Genomic DNA, 19,858 nt, shown 5'->3' on the forward strand with positions numbered 1-19,858 from the left:
TATATCCCTAAGCCTTGACCTAGACTCTCTGGGTAGCTTGCTTCCTTGATGATGAAGTATAACCTGCTAGCCAAATAGATCTTGTTTGTCCCATGTTGCTTTAGCCAATGTTTTAGCACAGCAACTGAAATGTAAGCTCGAACATGGCGACTGGTAGACCATGAAGGTTGGCAGGGCCCAGTTAAATGATGAAGGGAATCAACTGAGGAATACAGAGGTTCAGATCAGGTTCAGAGCAATTTTTAAAAATATTTATTTATTTATTTATTTAGTGACTATGTCTTTGACCTACTTTGCCCTCTGCTTTCAACTAAGCATGTGCAGTGTTTTTTCCCACTATTAAAGGTTGAAATGATATGAAATTTGTCCAACCCGCACTGACATTTGGATGTACACGTCCGGCTTCCCAGCTCAGACTGGCCCGGCACGGCTTTGCCCAAGACTACTCAGCACCTTTGCCCATAGCCTCAGAGACTTCGGGTGTCAGTAGCATGCCCTTTCTCACTTGTGCAAGCTAGCGCATGCACACTGTGCTTAGAAGCGTTGCTTGGCAACTGTGCCTCTACCAACTGTATAAGGCCCTGGTTGGTGGACGTTTAAGCCCTGAGGTCCTCTGTGCAAATGTGGCTGGTGAAGCTTGGATTTTACTAAGACCCGAGGACCAGAAAAGATGAGAGGTGTGGAAGGGACCTGAGGCCAAATGTCGTTTGCCATGAAGAAGATCTTTCGGGCTAAGGAAAAGACACCCTTGGGTTTCTGCGATGCCCCACAAATGACTGTCTCTGAGTTTTTCTTCGGTGAAAATCCAAACTATCCGAAATATCACACAACATACAGACCCTTGGGGCAGATCCACCGGGTTGCAGCTGAGGGCGATGCAGGCCGGATGGAGATTCTTATCACGCTTGGACAGTGCAGCGTGTACGATAGAGACCGCAAGGACAGGTAATATTGGAGGGAGGGCATCTGTTTACTTCCTGGGCAGGCCACTGTGGGAGAAGGGCTGTCTTCCTGTCTTCTTGTCTTCCCTGAGAGTCTGGGTGCCTACCCAGCATGGGGGAGGTGTCTGCCTGTGCTTCTGGGGCTCCACCCTGGAGACCTGCTCACCTAGGAGGGGTTCCGAACTGCCAAACAGGAACTTTTAACTGCTTCCCACTCTCCTCCCTCTCCTTACTCCAACAGAACTGGCAACCACAGCTCTGTCAAATGTCTGTTGTCAAAAGCCAAAGCGCTGAGGAGCCTGTGGCTGGAGAGCTGTGCTTTCCACTGAAACCTAATATTGATTGAAGTTTGGGGGTAAAGTGAACCACGTGTTCTATTCACAGCGTGCACACCAATCTTTGGTGCTGTCTTCGGTACAGACGTTTGGGAAAAAAAGTGTGTGCTTCTTGTTATTTGTTATTTATTTATTTTTTTCAGAGCTGAGGACCAAACCTTGGGCCTTTCAGTTGCTAGGCAAGGGCTCTACCACTGAGCTAAATCCCTGGTTCATGTGGGAAGTGTGTGCTTCTAACCAGCTCTTCCTTCCCACTTCTTCACCCCCTCTTCCCCTTCTCTTCCTCCTCCTCCTCCCCCTTTCCGTTTCCCTGCCCCCTCTCTTTTTTAACCTCCCCCTTCTTTTGTCCCCTTCCTCCGCTGGTGTCTCCCTTCCCCTCCTTTCTCTCTTCCTCCTCCACCCTCTTTCTCTTTCCTCCCCCTTCCTACCTCCCTTCCTCCGGTTTCTCATAGCATGTTTTTGAAGCAGAGTTGGAGTTTCTTAGGGAGAAAGTTAAACAGATGTAAGCACGGTAATTAATAGAGTCACTTAGTAAAGGACACTACATAGCGAAGGTAGAGAAGACCCACCAAGGACTGGTGGCCTTCTCAAGACCGGTCTGTCCTTTTTGTTTCTAATTTTATGGACCAGGAAACTGAGGCACAGGAATACCTAGTAAGGGACTTAGCTTAGAGGGGAATTAAACCTAAGAGAAGTTTAATTCAAAGGAGATGCTTCTTTTTTTTATTGAAAGAAAGAAATTTCATGTTTTCTGATCAAGCTTTCCCTCTCTCAACACTCTTCTCAGATCTTCCCCATCCCCACCCACCTGACTCCATACCCTTTCTCTGGTTAAGAAGCAAGTAAACAGTAGGCCCCCCCCCCAAAAAAAAACCAAACAAAAACCAAAACCAAGAAATCCACACAAAAAGTCTCATAAAAACACAAACATGGAATGGAAAAGCAAAAGACCAATAACACACACACACACACACACACACACACACTGGCCAAACAAAGCAAGATGAGACAAAGTGTATAAAAATACCATTGATTCCTTTTGTATTGGCCCATACTTTTTTCTATGCAAACACGCCACTGATTCAAATGAGCAGCTCAGTGACACAGCTTGTTCCTTGCAGAAAGGAGATCATGTGATCTGTGCATAGCTCTCGTGGAGATAGGGATTCAAATAGGATCCCTTTTCTTTAATAAGAGTGAATCTTGTCCCCCTTAACAAGAAGAACATTGAAGATTTGCTTAGAAGGTAAAAGAAGGACATGATATTTAATGCTATATTCACACACAAAAAATTGCGGGTTTTGAGACAGCGCTCTACAATGTCACAAGCATTCCTCTCATTCCCACAGGACAGCTTTGCACTTTGCCTGTGTCTATGGCCGGCTACCAGTAGTGACTGTTCTAGTGAACAATAATTGTGAGATCGATGCCTTGGACAAGAACCACATCACCCCTCTGATGAAGGTATGTGGCAGCCATTCATTTCAGCGTGGCTTAGGTGTGGTTGAAGTGCTTACAGTGGAAAGAACTCTACCTCCATTACCTATGGCTTGCTGGCAACTCCCGTGGGACATTTATCTTGAATTCCTCGAGCCGACCATCTGTTTCTTGTTATAAATTGCAGTCTGTCCAGTGCTGGAAGCAGAAATGTGCCACTGTGCTGCTCAAGCATGGCGCTGATCCAAACATTAGCGATAGCAGTGGCAACAGTGCCTTGCACTACGCTGTGTACAACGGGCATGAGGAGATGGTGGCCCTATTGCTTCAATACAACGCTGATATCGAACAAAAAACCAAGGTAGAGTTCACTGCATTTTAATCTCAAAGTCTCTGGAATAGATGTTTTCACAGCGGCAGAGGCGGGGGTCAATGTTTCATGTTTAGAAACCCAAGTGTTTCCTAAGCGGAAGTAGTTGGAAAGGGCTTAACCACAGAAGCCGTGAGTTCAACATCCGTGCTTTGAGAGAAATATTTGATGTACAACTTTCTCTGACACATTTAATGTGAAATAGTTGAGAAATCACTGAATTTGATAAAGGTAAAATTTCCTCATTTTTTTTTTTTTTTACCATTTCTTCCTGACTCTTATAAAGCAACCTCAGTAGATAGCAAAATTTACTTTGGAAATGGCTTTAGGTTAAAACTCAAAGACAACAAAAGTACTTACGTAAAATGAAACTCGAGATGCTGTTGGCAAGTTATTGCCAAGTGACCCACGGCTGAGGAAGAGGAGGTGTGGAGTGGAAATGGCTTTAGGTTAAAACTTAAAGTCAACAAAAGTACTTATGTAAAATGAAAAATTACTTGAGACAATAAAGCAAAAGGAATGTAAAAAGAAATCAGTTAATGTGTGCCACTGCAGTGTTTCTTCATGCCGAAGGTAACAATTTGTGGTTGTTTGAGCAAGAAAGCTACTTGACTGCCAGCATATCTGGATATCATGTTGAAGGAAACTCTGGAAAGATGAGAGTGGTTGTGACTAAGTGCTAGTTATGTGGAGAACTAGAGGGAAGATGGAACTGTTTACTGGTATAGTTTCTGAAAGAGAAATCAATTTAGGAAAAACAAAATAGAACAACACAAAACAAACAACATCAAAAACTAAGCTCTGTTCTCAAATCTACAATTGCTTGCTGGGGGTGGGGCATAAAATATTTAATTGTTTATATATTACTTTTTTTATATATTGAAATTATGTTGCATTCCGAGTTGTGTGTTCCCTGTTTTTAGCCACTGAGTCCCTCTTATCAGTCAAATACCCAAATGATGAAGAGAATCTCATCCATGCCCATATAGGTGAGACTGAAGTTCTTTCTGTTTGTGTGGGCTCTGGTTCTCAGCCTCAGCTGTGTACAGGTTGACTCAGTGTACCACTTACTTGTGATGGGCATGCATCTCAGAAAATATTTATTTCTATGAGATTCTGAAACAACTTCTGCTTTAAAAGGAGACTCCAAACAGATAACCGGAATTATAGGTATTTCTGGGTTCTAAAATCCTGACATCCCTAAAGGAACTAGAATTTGATTAGATACTACTTCCTGCTAGTGTGTCTTTTCTAATAATGCTAGCCTAACTTCATGGATGTGTTATTTTGTGACTGTGATAAAATGATCCTGACCAAAAAGTGACTTCAGGGAGAAAGTTGACAATTCTAGTTGACAATTCTAGGTCTATTATCTTGGGAAAGTTACCACATCAGAAGCTTGGGTCATATCTTGGTTCCATAACATCTATACTCAAAGCAGAAAAAAAACGAGAGAGTTCATGTCCACTTGCTTGATTGTGCAAAGTTCTAATTTTTTTTACCCTTAAATAGTTCAGGTACCTGCCTAGGGAATGGTGCCACCCACTGCAGGCTGAGCCTTTTCCCCTTAATAAAGACAGTTGGCCATAGACATGCATACAGGCCAGTCTAATGTAGGCGCTCCCTCATTGAGATTCTCTTCCTGGGTGATTCCAGGTTGTGCCAAGTGGACAATCAAAGCTAAATGTTACAATCAATAGTGACTACTAGCTTACAGAATAAACCACTTCTCTTCTAACTATCAATGATTATTCACTACTCTTAGAAGGTCTTCAAAGATTTCATAAGTAGAGATTGCTTTTTGTTAAAGGTTTCACATCAGTACATTCTTCAAGTTAACATATCCTCAAATGTCAGTTACAATATCTAGAATTTTCTCTATCAGAATATAAGAAAACGGGCAGTGGTGGCACATGCCTTTAATCCCAGCACTTGGGAGGCAGAGGCAGGCGGATTTCTGAGTTTGAGGCCAGCCTGGTCTACAGAGTGAGTTCCAGGACAGCCAGGGCTACACAGAGAAACCCTGTCTTGAAAAACCTAAACAACCAACCAACCAAACAAACAAGAATATAAGAAAACATGAATCTTCTTGTGGCTTAAACAGTTATCTGTTTGGTCACCAATCTCAGTGTAGATGTTTGGTTGATAAAATCTGGAAGCTGTAAACATACACACACACACACACACACACACACACACACACACACACACACACACACTACAAAGTCCATAGGGATCATTTAACTTCATCTTCTATGTGACTAGTATTAATCATTTTGTGAGTGCTGGAAAAATAGAACACAAGTGGAGTATAAATTATCAAGGGCAGAAAGAAGTAAGTACGATGAGTTTTTTATTACATTTTGGAAGGCTAACGTTTCTAAAACATACTTGGGTTTTATATGCCTTCTGGAGCACACCACAGTGGCCATGAGGTCACAGGGGATATGAGCTCAAAGTGGCCCTGGCTTTACTCACCCAGTTTCCTCCATGACTTGAACCTACTGTTAAGTTTCAGGAGACTTCTTAACTTTGTATTGCTCCCAAAGAATTAAGTAAGCCCTGTCTCCCTTGAACCTTGTACTGTTGGGTTCCCATGCAGAAGGCAGCCATGTTGTCTGAGGCCCACATGTACTTACTTTAAAATCTTGATGTAGAGATGAAAATTTGGCCATTGATTCACTCACTCATGAATATCCCTTACCACTGCATGATGGGGCTTGGCTTGTCGTTGAAAAGAGGCGGCAGGCTCTGCTCTCAAGAGGCTTTTAGATCATAGGAGAGTAATAACATGGCTTCTAATAGTGGACACTGTAATAGAAACAAATATTTGAGGCCACAATGTAGGATTGATGTGGGCACTGGAGAGGCTTAGGCTCATGTGACCGCTGTAGGCCAGAGAAGCAGAACATGGGAGAGGCAGCGTGGTTAGAAGGAAGAGTCATTTATCCACTGCGATGTTACAGTCTTCTCAATGTTTGTGTCTGTAGCGTCCTTTGTAAGGTTTTTGGGTAAGCTGTAATTTTTAAAATTACAAATTGCTGTTTGTCGTTTTGCAGGATGGCTTCACACCGCTGTTGCTGGCACTCAGAGAAAAGCGGGTGGAGGTGGCAGAGTTCTTAGTAAGAATGGGAGCAGACATACATGTTGTAGATGACCTGCAAAGGTAATGCCGTTTGGTCTCAAAAGAAATTAAACCTTAGCGCTATTCTGGACCGGTAGCAGGCACTCAGCTCAGAAACATGGCTGGTTGGGAGTAGAGGATTAATGTATGAGGATACAGTGAAAGCATCGACATAAGTGTCCGTTTCGTCTGTTAGGGAAACATGCAATTGTTTGAAGTGAGCAATGCAAATAACAGTAACAACACACACACACACACACACACACAGCCACACTGCCTCATATACTGCCTGAAGATTGTTATTTTATTATTTGTAATCTTACTTTGTCAGTCTGTGACCTGAGGAGTTGATGAGCTAAATGAGTTTCTTTTGTTTTTAAAATGTACGAACTTCTAGTGTGATATGTTTGATTCACAGTAAAACTGCTGGTCATCTTACAGTATTTCCTTTTTCATTTTTAAAAAAAAGATTTATTTACTTATTATATGTAAGTACACTGTAGCTGGCTGCAGATACACCAGAAGAGGGCATCGGATCCCATTACAGATGGTGGTGAGCCACCATGTGTTTGCTGGGATTTGAACTCAGGACCTCTGGAAGAACAGCCAGTGCTCTTGGCTGCTGAGCCATCCATCTCTCCAGCCCTCCTTTTTTCATTTTTAAGATTTACCTTTACTTATTTATTTTATTTAAAATAGTTTTAGTAACTCTTTGAGAATTTAATGTGTTGCATTTTGGTCACGCTCCCTACAGCCGTCCCCTTTACTTCTCCCCTCATCTTTCTAACCCAACTTTGTGTCCTCTCTTTTTTTTTCACTATGGGAAATATATATATATATATATATATATATATATGAATATATATATATAAGTACATATATATATATTTTTCATTTCTAAAAATATTTTAATGAAAAGGTCATCTTTCTGTAACAGTTCATTATGCTACAAATGAAAACAATTACAGACCCCCTCTGCTGTCATTACGATCAGAAAACATGTTAAGTTTAAACCTGACTTCTCAGGCTGCCTGTCCTCACAGCACCTTGTATATCCGCATGCTTGCTACCATGCCAATTACTGCTACTGTTGTCAGGAGTGTTTCAAATTGTGGCATAACAGAACTCTTAAAAAACCAAGCCCATTTCTCTGTAGTCCCCTGCTAGGTGAATTTTTTTTTTTTTCCCAAACCATGTGTCCCCTAATTTAGACACAAATGTGAAGACAGCTTTTAGACATGTAAACTGGGAGCAGTATTCCACAGGTCCAACAAAACCAAAGTCAAGCCTCATTTGTTTTATGTGTCCACCCTTGCTACCAACATAGTGGTTTTTTTTTTTTTTTGCAGAAATGACAGTGGAACCATATTAAGTAAAATAACTTTATTTCAGAAAAGAAATGGACTGTAAATGCCTCTTAAGAAAAATTTTCCAAATCTATTAAGTAACCACTACTGAAGGACTGCTATCCGATCGGTAACTGGTTTCTGTAGATTAAGTCCTGACTTAAATGCCAAACAAACTTGTTGATGCAGGGTATCCCTGTGTGGGAAACATTTTGCAGATTTGTCCCCTGTAAATGTTCTACTAAAAAGTAACCTGGCCGGGTAGTGGTGGCGCACGCCTTTAATCCCAGCACTTGGGAGGCACAGGCAGACGTATTTCTGAGTTCGAGGCCAGCCTAGTCTACAGAGTGAGTTCCAGGACAGCCAGGGTTACACAGAGAAACCCTGTCTCGAAAAACCAAAAAAAAAAAAAAAAGGTGACTTGAATTAAGTCAGTCTTCACTAAGCCCTTCCAGGGCAGCAGAAATAGCCTGTATGAACAACAGTCAGCAACATATGTGTTTTCTCTCTTTTTTTTTCCACTATGGGAATATTTTTATTCAGTAATTTTGTCTCACCCGAACTGGCAGAGTGAACTGTCCACTCTGGAAAGATTCCCCTCAGCTGCTCAGAGAACCAACTACTCTCGAAGGCCAGCTGGCCTGGTGATGACCATAACCAAACACTTCTACGGAACTGCTCAGTAAGCCAGTCGCTCTTCAGAAGGCACACACCCCTTTTCATCAGGGCTTCCAGAAGTTTCCAGGCTTGGGATGGCAACAGAGAAACTAGAGACACCTCTAATTCCTGAACATCAACATGTCCAAGTACGTACCCTGACATCTGGCATAAAGAGGCCAAACGAGCAGGTAGAGTCCGTGGCATGGTACTGACATGTTTCTATTTTTTTCCTTTTTTTATTAGATATTTTCTTTATTTACATGCCATAAGGTACCCCCTTTCCCAGTTTCCCCTCCGACCTCTTTTTTATTTTTAAATAAATAACACTTCCTTCCACTGTCCCTATACTTCTGCTTGTGATGCCATCTACTGGAGCTTGGTTGACATATCGGCTGCCACACTTTTTTTTTTTAAATTAGATATTTTCTTCATTTACATTTCAAATTTTAACCCCTTAGCCACACTCTTAAAGATACCCGATTCTCTTTCCACATCAGCTGTCAACAGTTCCTTAGCTAGTGTCGGGACTCTTGAGCCTTTCCCCAACCCGCGCTAGAAGGCTGACTGGCTAGATCTCACTGGCTCGATCTCGCGCAGGCGTCCACAGCTGGGGTGAATCCCCGAACACAGACGCCCTGTTCAGCCCAGAGGACACGGATCCAGTCCACTCCTTCCCCACCTCTGGCTCTCACAACCTTCCTTTCTCCCCCCTCCTCAGGGTCTCCGGGCCTTGAGGAAGGGGTGTGATGTAAATGTCCCACTTATGGCCGAGGCCTCTTTTGTCACTCATTTTCTACACTTTGACCAGCTGTGAGTTTCTGCATTAATTACTGTTCACTATGCAAGAAAACCCGGGCTGGAGAGATGGCTCAGCGGTTAAGAGCACTGACCCCTCTTCTGAAGGTCCTGAGTTCAAATCCCAGCAACCACATGGTGGCTCACAACCACCCGTAATGAGATCGGACGCCCTCTTCTGGTGCATCTGAAGACAGCTACAGTGTACTCACACATAATAATAAATAAATCTTTTTTTAAAAAAAATTAAAAATAAAAATGAAAATCAATGCAAAATGAAAACAAAGGCAAAAATCTTTAAAAAAAAAAAAAAGAAAACCTTTCTAATGAGGTCTCAGAGATCTTAAGAGTATCCATACATTTCCTTCCTGTATACTTGGAGACACTGTATTTCAGGATTTGAAAATTATAATAAGGGGATGACTCTTTAAATTGCTTTTCTTCGTAAAAATATTGATATCAGGTTATCTTTAAGTGACTATTATTTTGTTATTTTCTCTTTTCTTTTCTTTTGTTTTCTTTTTTTGAGACAGGGTTTCTCTGTGTAGCCCTGGCTGTCCTGGAACTCCCTCTGTAGACCAGGCTGGCTTCAAACACAGAAATCCACCTGCCTCTGCCTCCCAAGTCCTGGGATTACAGGCGTGTGCCACCACCGCCTGGCTGACTATTATTTATTATTACTAAATGTTTGTATCGCCCTCCCTGATTTATTTTAATTTATTTATATTTACTTGACAATGGAAAGGAGTTAAGGCAGTATTCAGTGGATAAACTCCAATGAAGGTAACTCATAAGCAAATGATAAAGAGGGGAGACTTCAGAGCCATTCAAGGCTGGATTTAGTTCTCAGTTTTCCCAGGAGCTAGGCATGTCATTTTCAGAATGATGCTCACAGCAAAATATATCCCCTGTTTTGAAAGAGAGGATGACACCCTTGATAAGTGGTTATAGAATTCTTTGCATGGCATTTATTTAGTGTATAGTACATGGTCATCAACATCATTAACTAAAAACTATCAATTTTATTATTATTTTTGTAGTACTCAAATCATGCAATAGCATTGAATTATTTCATCTTTGGCTTATTAAGAAATATATATTCTATATTATATATATACACATATATGTATATATGTGTATATGTGTGTGTGTGTGTGTGTGTATACATACAATGTTCTATCAGATCAGTGTAATGTGAATTGTTCCTCAACTACTTCGGATGCATGACCTGAGCACAGCTATTTTTTTTTTTCCAAAGGCCATGGAAGTTAGGGGTTCTACTTTAAAGTAACCAACGGGCAAAAAGGTTTTCTGTATGTGCTGTTCTTTATCTTGGGATATAGTCCCACAAAGAGGAACAAGTGTGGTCCCATGATGCTAAGTCTGTTAGTAAATGGTTAATTCTACACGGCCAGGCAAGACAGTGAGTTGGTAGAACACATCTATGTGGATTTAGCTCATTTCATTCATTTCCTAACAGCAACTCTGTACATCTGCTGTTTTAGAAACACCTTGATATACGCTATAAGATGTGGATCAAGAGATCTGGCTGTATTACTCCTTGAGAAAGGTATTGATTTCTTCTACAAGGATGTCTTTGGATGGACAGCATTACGCTACGCTATCGAAGGCCACTGTACTTTGTAAGTATTTACATTAACACGTGAAGTAAAATTGTATTGAAGTTCAAGACAGACATGGCGATTGCATCATCTAGGTGAGGCGACTTTGCACTGTGCAGTTTCAGAATGGCAGTGACTTAGTCCACTCAGTCAGTCAGGAGTGTAGAAAAGTAGCTAGGGACAGCACTGGGGACGGAACGCTTAGGCTGGACTTGCTGTGATGAATGCTGGACACTGGACCCAGGGTCTGATCTGTTCCAGGCGAGCCTCCCATCATTTTACTAAATCTCCAGCCAAGAGACCTAAAGACCTATTAAACCTTAGAGAATCTCAGCATTTTTTCATGTCATCCCCAAATATAACCCCTAGATATGGGGTCTAAATAGTCTATCACATTTCTGATCTTTTCAATAAGCTGTTGCGTGGCCAGTCAGGTCTTGAAATGTCCATTTTAGCACACAGTCCCACTCTGCTGTGGGAGCTGTCTTCTGTGCCTTACTCCTTCATTCTTCAGTAGCTGAAGGGGTTTCTTAGATCCAAGGAAGCCAGTTCTCTTCAGGAAAGTCAGATGGAGCAGAAGAATGACAGCCTATCATTCTTTATGTCTGTCGGTTCCAACCCTATTAAAACACACCCTGAAACTGGATACCAGTTAATCTTAACCACCACGTTGTCCACACTAAGCCCGACCTCTAAGTCCTTACTATAGTATACACTCAGCCCTGAAAGTTACAGTATCTTAAGTTTACATGTACTTATTTTGTAAAATCCAGCTATTCTTAAAGCAACACTTTATCTTTTGGCAATTGGACTTCCTAGCTTCTGCCACAAACATCGTTAGCAATCTGGCCCTTCCCTTCCATTCAGAATCTCATATAGAACTCACATATTAGCTTAGACTTTTGTGGTCAATTCACATTGAGAAATTTGTGTGTGTGTGTGTTTTTTGTTTCTGACAGATATAAACTGTATAAACATTCAAATCATGTTGTAGAAAAACCTTGGAACTCCTCTTTTGATTAATACTTGATCTATATCACAGGCTGATCATTCCCCTTGTATACTTTTTCCTAGGTTCTGGGGTGCACTGTATTAACCTGTCTAGGGCTGCTGTTAATTTTTTCATGGGCAGGCATTCTACTGATTCATATTCTCTCTCTCTCTCTCTCTCTCTCTCTCTCTCTCTCTCTCTCTCTCTTTCTCTCTCTCTCTCTCTCTCTCTCTCCCCCTCTGTCTATAGCAGTAAATTTTTCTCAAGTTATTTCAGTTCTGGTCTTAGGTTTACAGAGATTTTTGAATTCTTACCCACAAAGAAACAGCTAAACATGTCTCTAGATCCAAAGAACAGTAGGGCATAAGAGAACATAATTACATCAGGTAGCTGGGTGTGGTGGCACACATACCTTTAGCTGCAGCACTTGGGAGGCTGAGGTAGTCAGATCTCATGTGAGTTTGAGGCCAGCTTGGTCTACAAAGAGAATTCTAGGGCAGCCAAGGTTGTTACACAGACAGACTCTGTCTCAACAAACAAACAAAACAAAACAAAGAAAACAAAACAAAATAAAGAAAAAAAAGTCATTTGGAGATAATAGGATGATTTAAAATAGGTGGGAGAAGACAAAGATGAGAGCAAAGCCAGGTGTTGGGATTAAGTCTCTTTCTGCCTTCAGTAGGACTGATAATTTTAGTAATAGTGAGCCGCTATTAATTAAGTAGGTAATATATCAATAAAGTACTTGGTTTCCAATGGTTAAACAATGCATTTTCTCTGAATCATAAGTCACAAAACAGAATAGTTAATAACTAAAGAGTGAGGGCTTAACATTTTCTAAACAGCTGTAATATTTGAATTTCAGACAGTGCAAAGAAATACACATTGGCCTTTATTTGGGGTTGAGAAGAGCTCAGCACCAGGAAATTCTTGTTGGCTTTGGTATTTTCCTGCACATGTTTTAATATATCATATAAAATCTTAAAAGAAACCTACAGAATGAAAGCAATGAAATCCTTATTTATTTATTATTTATTTATTTTGAATAACACTTAATGTCTACCGGAAAGAATTTGAGCAGTAGCTCTTAATTGCAGAGGGAGGATGTCTTCTGACATCAGGGTATTGTCAAGCAAATCCTGTCCACCCATAAGCTTTATTTCTCTTACTTCATGCCCCCTTTACTTTAGTCTCTTTTCTCTCATTATAGGCTTCATTAAAAGACTTAATTTAAGGCTCATAAATTTCAAACATGAGGTAAAAACTCCTAGTAGCTCCTCTACTATTTTCAATGATAGTCTTTATTTAGAGACAGGGTCTCATGTACCTCATGTGGCCTTAAGTTCACTGTGTGTCTAGGAATGACCTTGGACGTGTGGACCTTTCTGCCCCTACCTCCCAAACACTGTAATTACAGGTGTGTGCATCTCACCATGCCTGGCTATATCCAATGTTAGAGACAGAACCAAGGCCTAGTGCGTGCTAGACAGACACTCTGCCAATGGAGCTACCTCTTTGCACCCCCAACCCTTGTAATATCCTTAAGGACTAAATGTACTAAAATGCTTTTTAAGATAAGTATTAAAGTAGTAATTATATTTAATATTTTTCACACAACAGTAGACAGACACTTCTGGATTTTGAAGAAAATCTACATAGTAACAAAAATGATAATGAACCAGGTAAGACAAAATGAACTGCTCTTTGTAGTCCTACCATTCACTAAAATATCAAACTTAAGAAAGTTTTCATTCAAAAAAGGCCAGAAAATTATATTCATATTTTCTTGAGTTCTTTCTGAATAGTCTACAGGTCAGAATGATCTCAGACATAAATTAAATGAATGTCAGAATAGGAAGTGTGATCTTTAAAAAAAATCACGTGGAGAGTCATTGAGGAAGACCCTTAATATTGACATCTGGACTTCATAGGTATGTGCATGTATATGCATAGAAAACCCCACACCATAAACATGTGCATATATATAGAGAGAGACAGAGAAAGAGACAAAGAGAGACAGAGACAGAGATATACCTACAGAATAGAAAGAGGAGAGAGAAGACAAAACCAATCAAGACTTTTGTTTTTATAGAACTAGAAGTTGAACTCAATACCTCCTGCATTATGGGTAAGTGCTGTATAATTTGCTTTACCTCCAGCCTTTTTATTCCTATTGTTTTTGCTCACTATCAGAAGCTATAAAAAGTATTCTACATGTAAAAAGCCATGTATGTATATATATGTTGTTACATATATATGATATATATATGATATATATATATATATATATATATATATATATATATATATATATATAAAACCAATATATTGTTACATTTGTGAAAACATGCTGCAGAGGCATGCACTTGAAGGTCAGAGGACTACTTTGTGATGTTAGTTCTCTCCTTCTCCCCTTACATGGTTTCTATTGATTCGAGTGGCTCGTTCTGCATGCTAAGCGATGTTGCCTCATGAGCCATCTCACTGTCCTCCAAAAGCTTTTATAAAAATGACTTATTACATGCATGAGCAATTTGCCTGGGTGTACGTGCACCATGTGTGAAGTGCTGGTGAAGGCCAGAAGAGGGAGGAGGGTCAGATCTCCTGGAATGGAGTTATAAACAGTTGTGAGCATCCATGTGAAGAGGGGAGTTCAGATCTCCTGGAATGGAGTTATAAACAGTTGTGAGCATCCATGCAAAGAGGGGAGTTCAGATCTCCTGGAATGGAGTTATAGACAGTTGTGAGCATCCATTGAAGAGGGGAGTTCAGATCTCCTGGAATGGAGTTATAGACAGATGTGAGCATCCACGTGAATGTTGGGACTTAAACCTCTGCAGGAGTAGTAAGTGTTTTTAACCACTAAAGCTATCTCAATCATCTCCCCATCCCCCAAGCTCTGTCCTTAGAGTGGTCTTCTACCTAATAAGAGAGTTTGAGAGAAATGATGTCATGCTTTCATTGATACTGGTACCAATATCATGATCGGACTATTATGTTCTATTCATGTCTAGTAGGCTCTTAACAACTTTTGTTTTTATAGAAAACAAAGCTGTACATTTAAAAAGAGCATGTCTTCCCAGGCAACAGACGGCTGCCCCAGTTCCTTTAAGTGTTTCTGTGTTAGGTGCAATGGACACATTCTCAAGGAAGTGATCTAATAACATTTCCACTGGAGGAAGAATGTTATATGAATTTGAACTTTGTTCTACAGATAAGAAGAACAAGAAAATAGCTTTTACTGAGAAAGCATATTGGTTAGTGTCTTAGTTAGGGTTTTACTGCTGTGAACAGACATTATGAACAAAGCAAGCCCTATAAAATACAACATTTAATTGGGGCTGGCTCACAGGTTCAGAAGTTCAGTCCATTATCATCAAGGCAGGAACATAGCAGGATCCAGGCAGGCATGGTACATTAGGAGCTAAGAGTTCTACATCTTCATCTGAAGGCTGCTAGCAGAATACTTACTTCCAGGCAGCTAGGATGAGGATCTTTAAGCCCACGCCCTCAGTGACACACCTACTCCAGCATGGCCACACCCACTAATGTGCCACTCCCCAGGCTGAGCATATACAAACCTTCACAGTTAGCTGGTACAAGCATGGGACTGCTGACTCTTGAGGCTCTTCATTGGCACCTGGAAAGTGTAAGTGTCATTGGGATAGTATATTCATCCTAACCTGGAAAACTGATGGCTTGAAAAATCTCTCTTTTGTTATAGCACACACATTCTCTTATTGGATGCGATTTACAGTGTTCAGGATGGTGTATGGCTGAAGTCTTTATTCCCTTAATTCCCTATGCTATCAGTCCAGATATGTCAGGTGGTTTTCTTGATGGCATTATTTTAGGATATGACACCATTTTAAGTTAGTCTCATACTAGTCCACTGGGATTATGGTCACTGTACACAACAGTTTGTTTCATATAATGTCATAAGTTTTTTCTTTCTCCTTGTGTCCCGCTAATACAAACAAGAGAAAAAAACCCTTTTTTTTCTGTGTTTTTAAATTTTTTTTCTTATTATATGTGAGTATACTGTAGCTGTCTTCAGACATTCCAGAAGAGGGCATCAGATCTCATTACAGATGGTTGTGAGCCACTATGTGGTTGCTGGGATTTTAATCAGGATCTTAGGAAAAGCAGTCAGTGCTATTAACCATCTCTCCAGCCCGAGGAAAAAAAATATTAATATGCTCATCACTCCATCTGCAGTATAATCCATATCTACTGTGGGGGATTCCTATGGTCCCTTTCCCAGTGAACATGCCTCTAGCAGAGACTCCTGGGTCATCGACTTTGAATATTTGATACTTTTCTTTCATTGGTTTAAAACACATTTCATGTTTCTCTTTAGCAAAACAAATTGATGCTGGAAACGACTCATTAGCCAGGTAAGTCTTAAAATCTGATTGTCATCTAAATATTGAGTGGACAGATGAGAAAGCAACATTTGGTCAGCATTCCTTGTGGGAGGCACACACTTTACAGTTCAATACTGTTGTTTATTCTGATTCTCACAACAGACACTCAAGGTACATGTTATCACTGTTTGTTTCTCACTAAGTAGCCAGCTGCAACTGAAAGTCATCCATTCATGCTTTGACTGCCATCTTGTTTGGCTCTCCGACTCATGCTTAGCCACAGGTTGGCGAGGACCTGTGTAGCTCCTGAGAGCTAAATGAGGTCTACGTCAGATCAACTGAGGAAGCTGAATTTATAGATGAGCTCCTCTGGGATTTTCTTGGGAAGTGCAGCTACTCCATAAATTTTTTTCTGAGAATTTTGATAATTGCAATGTTAGTCTTGACTTGTACCAACAGTTGTCTGCATACCTTGTGAACATGGACTTAGGGCCACAGAAACAACTTCAGGAGAAGATTTTCTTTTCTGAAAATGAAGACTATCTGTGTGCAAGCATATAATCTATATTGTATTTAACACCTTTGAAAAGGCTATTTGGAAATTAGTTTCCCTGATTACGAATTTTTCATTTTTTCCTTTAAGCTTCTCTATATACTTAGTCAAATGACATTTTATTTTATCTACTCTTGGCTTTTTTTTTGTGGTAAAAAGTTTTCTTTGTATAAAAATCACCTTTTCTCATTTTCCCTTTGTTTTTCCTGTTTGTAAAATTGCTGCCAGCTAAATATTCTGTTTTCCTGTAGAGAAGATTCAAAAGCATTAAGAATTTTCAGAATCTTAAGGAATCAAAGAACTAATCAAAATATACTCTTGTGCTTCATCCAGATGGAGAGCTGAAAACTCAAAAGATATTAATGTGAATTCTCTGGATGGACAAAAAATGGCAGAGATGACATTAGACCCATGGGCTTTAGTATTCAGGCCTATTGTCATTTTTTGTTTGATTCCATAGATGGGTATTTTAGAGAGTAACTAGGAAGAGAACCCAGCAATTGCACTGGCACAGGATAAGAATAAAATTAAGGTAGTAGAGGAGAAGAATGGTGTTAACAGAAGATGGGACTGGGAGGAGATGTGGGGGGCTGCGATCAGGATGTAAAGGGAATGATGATGGTGATGGTGATGATGATAATGGAATGCTGTTAACAAACATGGATCAAGAGAAGGATGTGGGTTCAACAGAATGCAGGTTTTAGAGAAAGGACTAGAATGCAGGCAATATTATTTGACAAATTTGGTACGAAGAAAGCAGGCATTAAGGACCCAAGATATTGAATGTTTATAGGCAGGCCCATTGAAATGTGCCCGCACATAAACGTGGAACACTCAGGACAATCTTGATAAAGACACTGCGTGCTTGTTTGCTCACAGGAATGGAAAGACATCAGCGTTTCTGTTGGAAAGTCAGTAGGGTAATCTGAGCCATTGGGGCCAGTCTCTGTAGCAGCTAGAGGTTGATAACCGTTTACATCACCCCAAGTTGGCCGTAGAGCCCACCAAGCAGCAGGGCCTTAGAAGTTGAGGAACAAGGTGTACCTGTGACCGAGGCGGGTTTCTCCCTCCAGCGTTCCTGAATCGATTGGCAACCTTCCTAACTCCATGGTGGGTAGGACCGTTTGAGGATCTCCTGGCACTGAAGTCACCATGGCTTTGTTGGGCAGTTAGTAAAATGGCTGTGTTTAGCTTGATGCTTTGGACGCATCTTATTATTTTCCTGGGCTGGAGATATCAATTTTGGAGACTGTCCTTGAGTCCTGTGGAAGTAGAAGTGGAAGTCACCGGAAGGAAGTAGTTCTAGAGGACCGGGAAGAGCAGCGCCGACAGCAGGAGACCAGTATTTATTTATTTATTTATTTATTTATTTATTTATTTATTTATTATACGTGTCATACAATATCTCCTTTCCCAGGTTCCCCTCAAAAGAAAAAAGAAAAAAATAATAAAAAATAAAAACAAAACCAAAAACAAATCCCTGTTTCCTCCCCCCTCCGCTTGCTCACCACCCCACCCTCTTCTGCTTACTGGACCTGGCATTCCTCTACACTGGGGCATAGAACCTTCACAGGACCAAGGGCCTCTCCTCCCATTGATGACTGACTTGGACATCCTCTGCTATGCATATGCTGCTGGAGCCATGAGTCCCATCATGTGTACTCTTTGATTGGTGGTTTAGTCTCTGGGAGCCCTGAGGGTACTAGGTAGTTCATATTGTTGTTTGTCCTAAGGGGCTGCAAGCCCTTCAGCTTCTTGGGTCCTTTTTCTAGCTCCTTCATTGGGGACCCTGTACTCAGTCCAATGGATGGTTGTGAGCCTCTATTTCTGTATTAGTTGAGCACTGGAAAAGCCTCTCAGGAGACAGCTATACCAGGCTCCTGTCAGCCAGCACTTGCTGGCATCTACAATTGTGTCTGGATTTGATGATTGAATATGGGGAGGATTCCCAGTTGAAGCAGTCTCTGGATTGTCCTTCCTTTAGGCTCTCCTCCATAGTTAGTCTCTACAACTCCTCCATGGGTATTTTGTTCCCCCTTTTAAGAAGGAACGAAGTATCCACACTTTGGTCTTCCTTCTTCTTTAGTTTCTTGTGGTTTGTGGATTGTACTTTGTGTATTCTGATCTTCTGGGCTAATATCCACTAATCAGAGAATGCATACCATGTGTGTTCTTTTGTGATTGGGTTACATCACTCAGGATGATATTCTCCAGATCCATTCATTTCTCTTAAGAATTTCATAAATTCATTGTTTTTAATAGCTGAGTAGTATTTCATTGTGTAGATGTACCACATTTTCTGTATCCATTCCTATGTTGAGAGACATCTGGGTTGTTTCCAGTTTCTGGCTATTATAAATAAGGCTTCTATGAACATAGTAGAGCATGTGTCCTTATTATATGTTGGAGCATCTTCTGGGTATATGCTCAGGAGTGGTATAGCTGGGTCCTCTGGTAGTACTATGTCCAATTTCCTGAGGAACTGCCAAACTGATTTCCAGAGTGGTTGTACCAGTTTGCAATCCCACCAGCAATGCAGTAATGTTCCTCTTTCTCCACAACCTCTCCAGCATCTGCTGTCACCTGAGTTTTTTTATCCTAGCCATTCTGACTGGTGTGAGGTGGAATCTCAGGATTGTTTTGATTTGCATTTCCCTGATGACTAAGGATGTTGATCATTTCTTTAGGTGCTTCTCAGCCATTCGGTATTTTTCAGGTGGGAATTCTTTGTTTAGCTCTGTACCCCATTTTTTAATAGGTTTATTTGGTTCTCTGGAGTCTAACTTCTTGAGTTCTTTGTATATTGGATATTAGCCCTCTATCAGATATAGGATTGGTAAACATCTTTTCCCAATTTGTTGGTTGCCTTTTTGTTCTATTGACAGTGTCCTTTGCCTTACAGAAGGTTTACAATTTTATGAGGTCTCATTTGTCAATTCTATGTGTTTGAGGTTTTTTCCCCACTTTCTTTTCTATTAGTTTCAGTGTATCTGGTTTTATGTGGAGGTCCTTGATCCACTTGGACTTGAGCTTTGTACGAGGAGAGGAGATAGGAATGGATCAATTTGCATTTTTCTTTTTTTTTGATATTTTCTTTATTTACATGTAAATTTCTCCATTCCCAGTTTTCCCTCCAAAAAACAAAGAAACAAACAAAAACAACAAAAACAAACCCCTGTTGCCTTCCCCCTCCCCATGCCTGCCACCCCACCCTCTCCCAATTATTATTATTTTTTTATTTTTTTTAAATTTTTTAAATTTTAGATATTTTCTTTATTTACATGCGAATTTCTCCATTCCCAGTTTCCCCTCCAAAA

General features: G+C 40.5%; 1 protein-coding gene across 6 annotated transcripts in view; it reads left to right on the top strand.

Moving 5' to 3' along the window:
• The first annotated feature begins 564 nt into the window (after positions 1 to 564).
• Positions 565 to 19,858, top strand: part of LOC116069094 (POTE ankyrin domain family member A-like) — a 106,826-nt gene continuing 87,532 nt past the window's right edge. For all 6 annotated transcript variants that reach the window (XR_004109832.1, XR_004109834.1, XR_004109833.1 and 3 more), the window contains exons 1-8: positions 565 to 945; positions 2,626 to 2,740; positions 2,901 to 3,074; positions 6,143 to 6,249; positions 10,514 to 10,651; positions 13,242 to 13,303; positions 13,714 to 13,749; positions 15,982 to 16,018. Coding sequence is in view for 3 of the 6 variants with exons in the window: in XM_031339449.1 (XP_031195309.1) it covers positions 701 to 945; positions 2,626 to 2,740; positions 2,901 to 3,074; positions 6,143 to 6,249; positions 10,514 to 10,651; positions 13,242 to 13,303; positions 13,714 to 13,749; positions 15,982 to 16,018 (914 nt within the window). In the remaining 3 variants the exon portion in view is untranslated. The remainder of the gene's footprint in view (positions 946 to 2,625; positions 2,741 to 2,900; positions 3,075 to 6,142; positions 6,250 to 10,513; positions 10,652 to 13,241; positions 13,304 to 13,713; positions 13,750 to 15,981; positions 16,019 to 19,858) is intronic.

This window comes from Mastomys coucha, unplaced genomic scaffold (genome assembly GCF_008632895.1).
Source record: "Mastomys coucha isolate ucsf_1 unplaced genomic scaffold, UCSF_Mcou_1 pScaffold22, whole genome shotgun sequence".
NCBI lineage: Eukaryota > Metazoa > Chordata > Mammalia > Rodentia > Muridae > Mastomys > Mastomys coucha.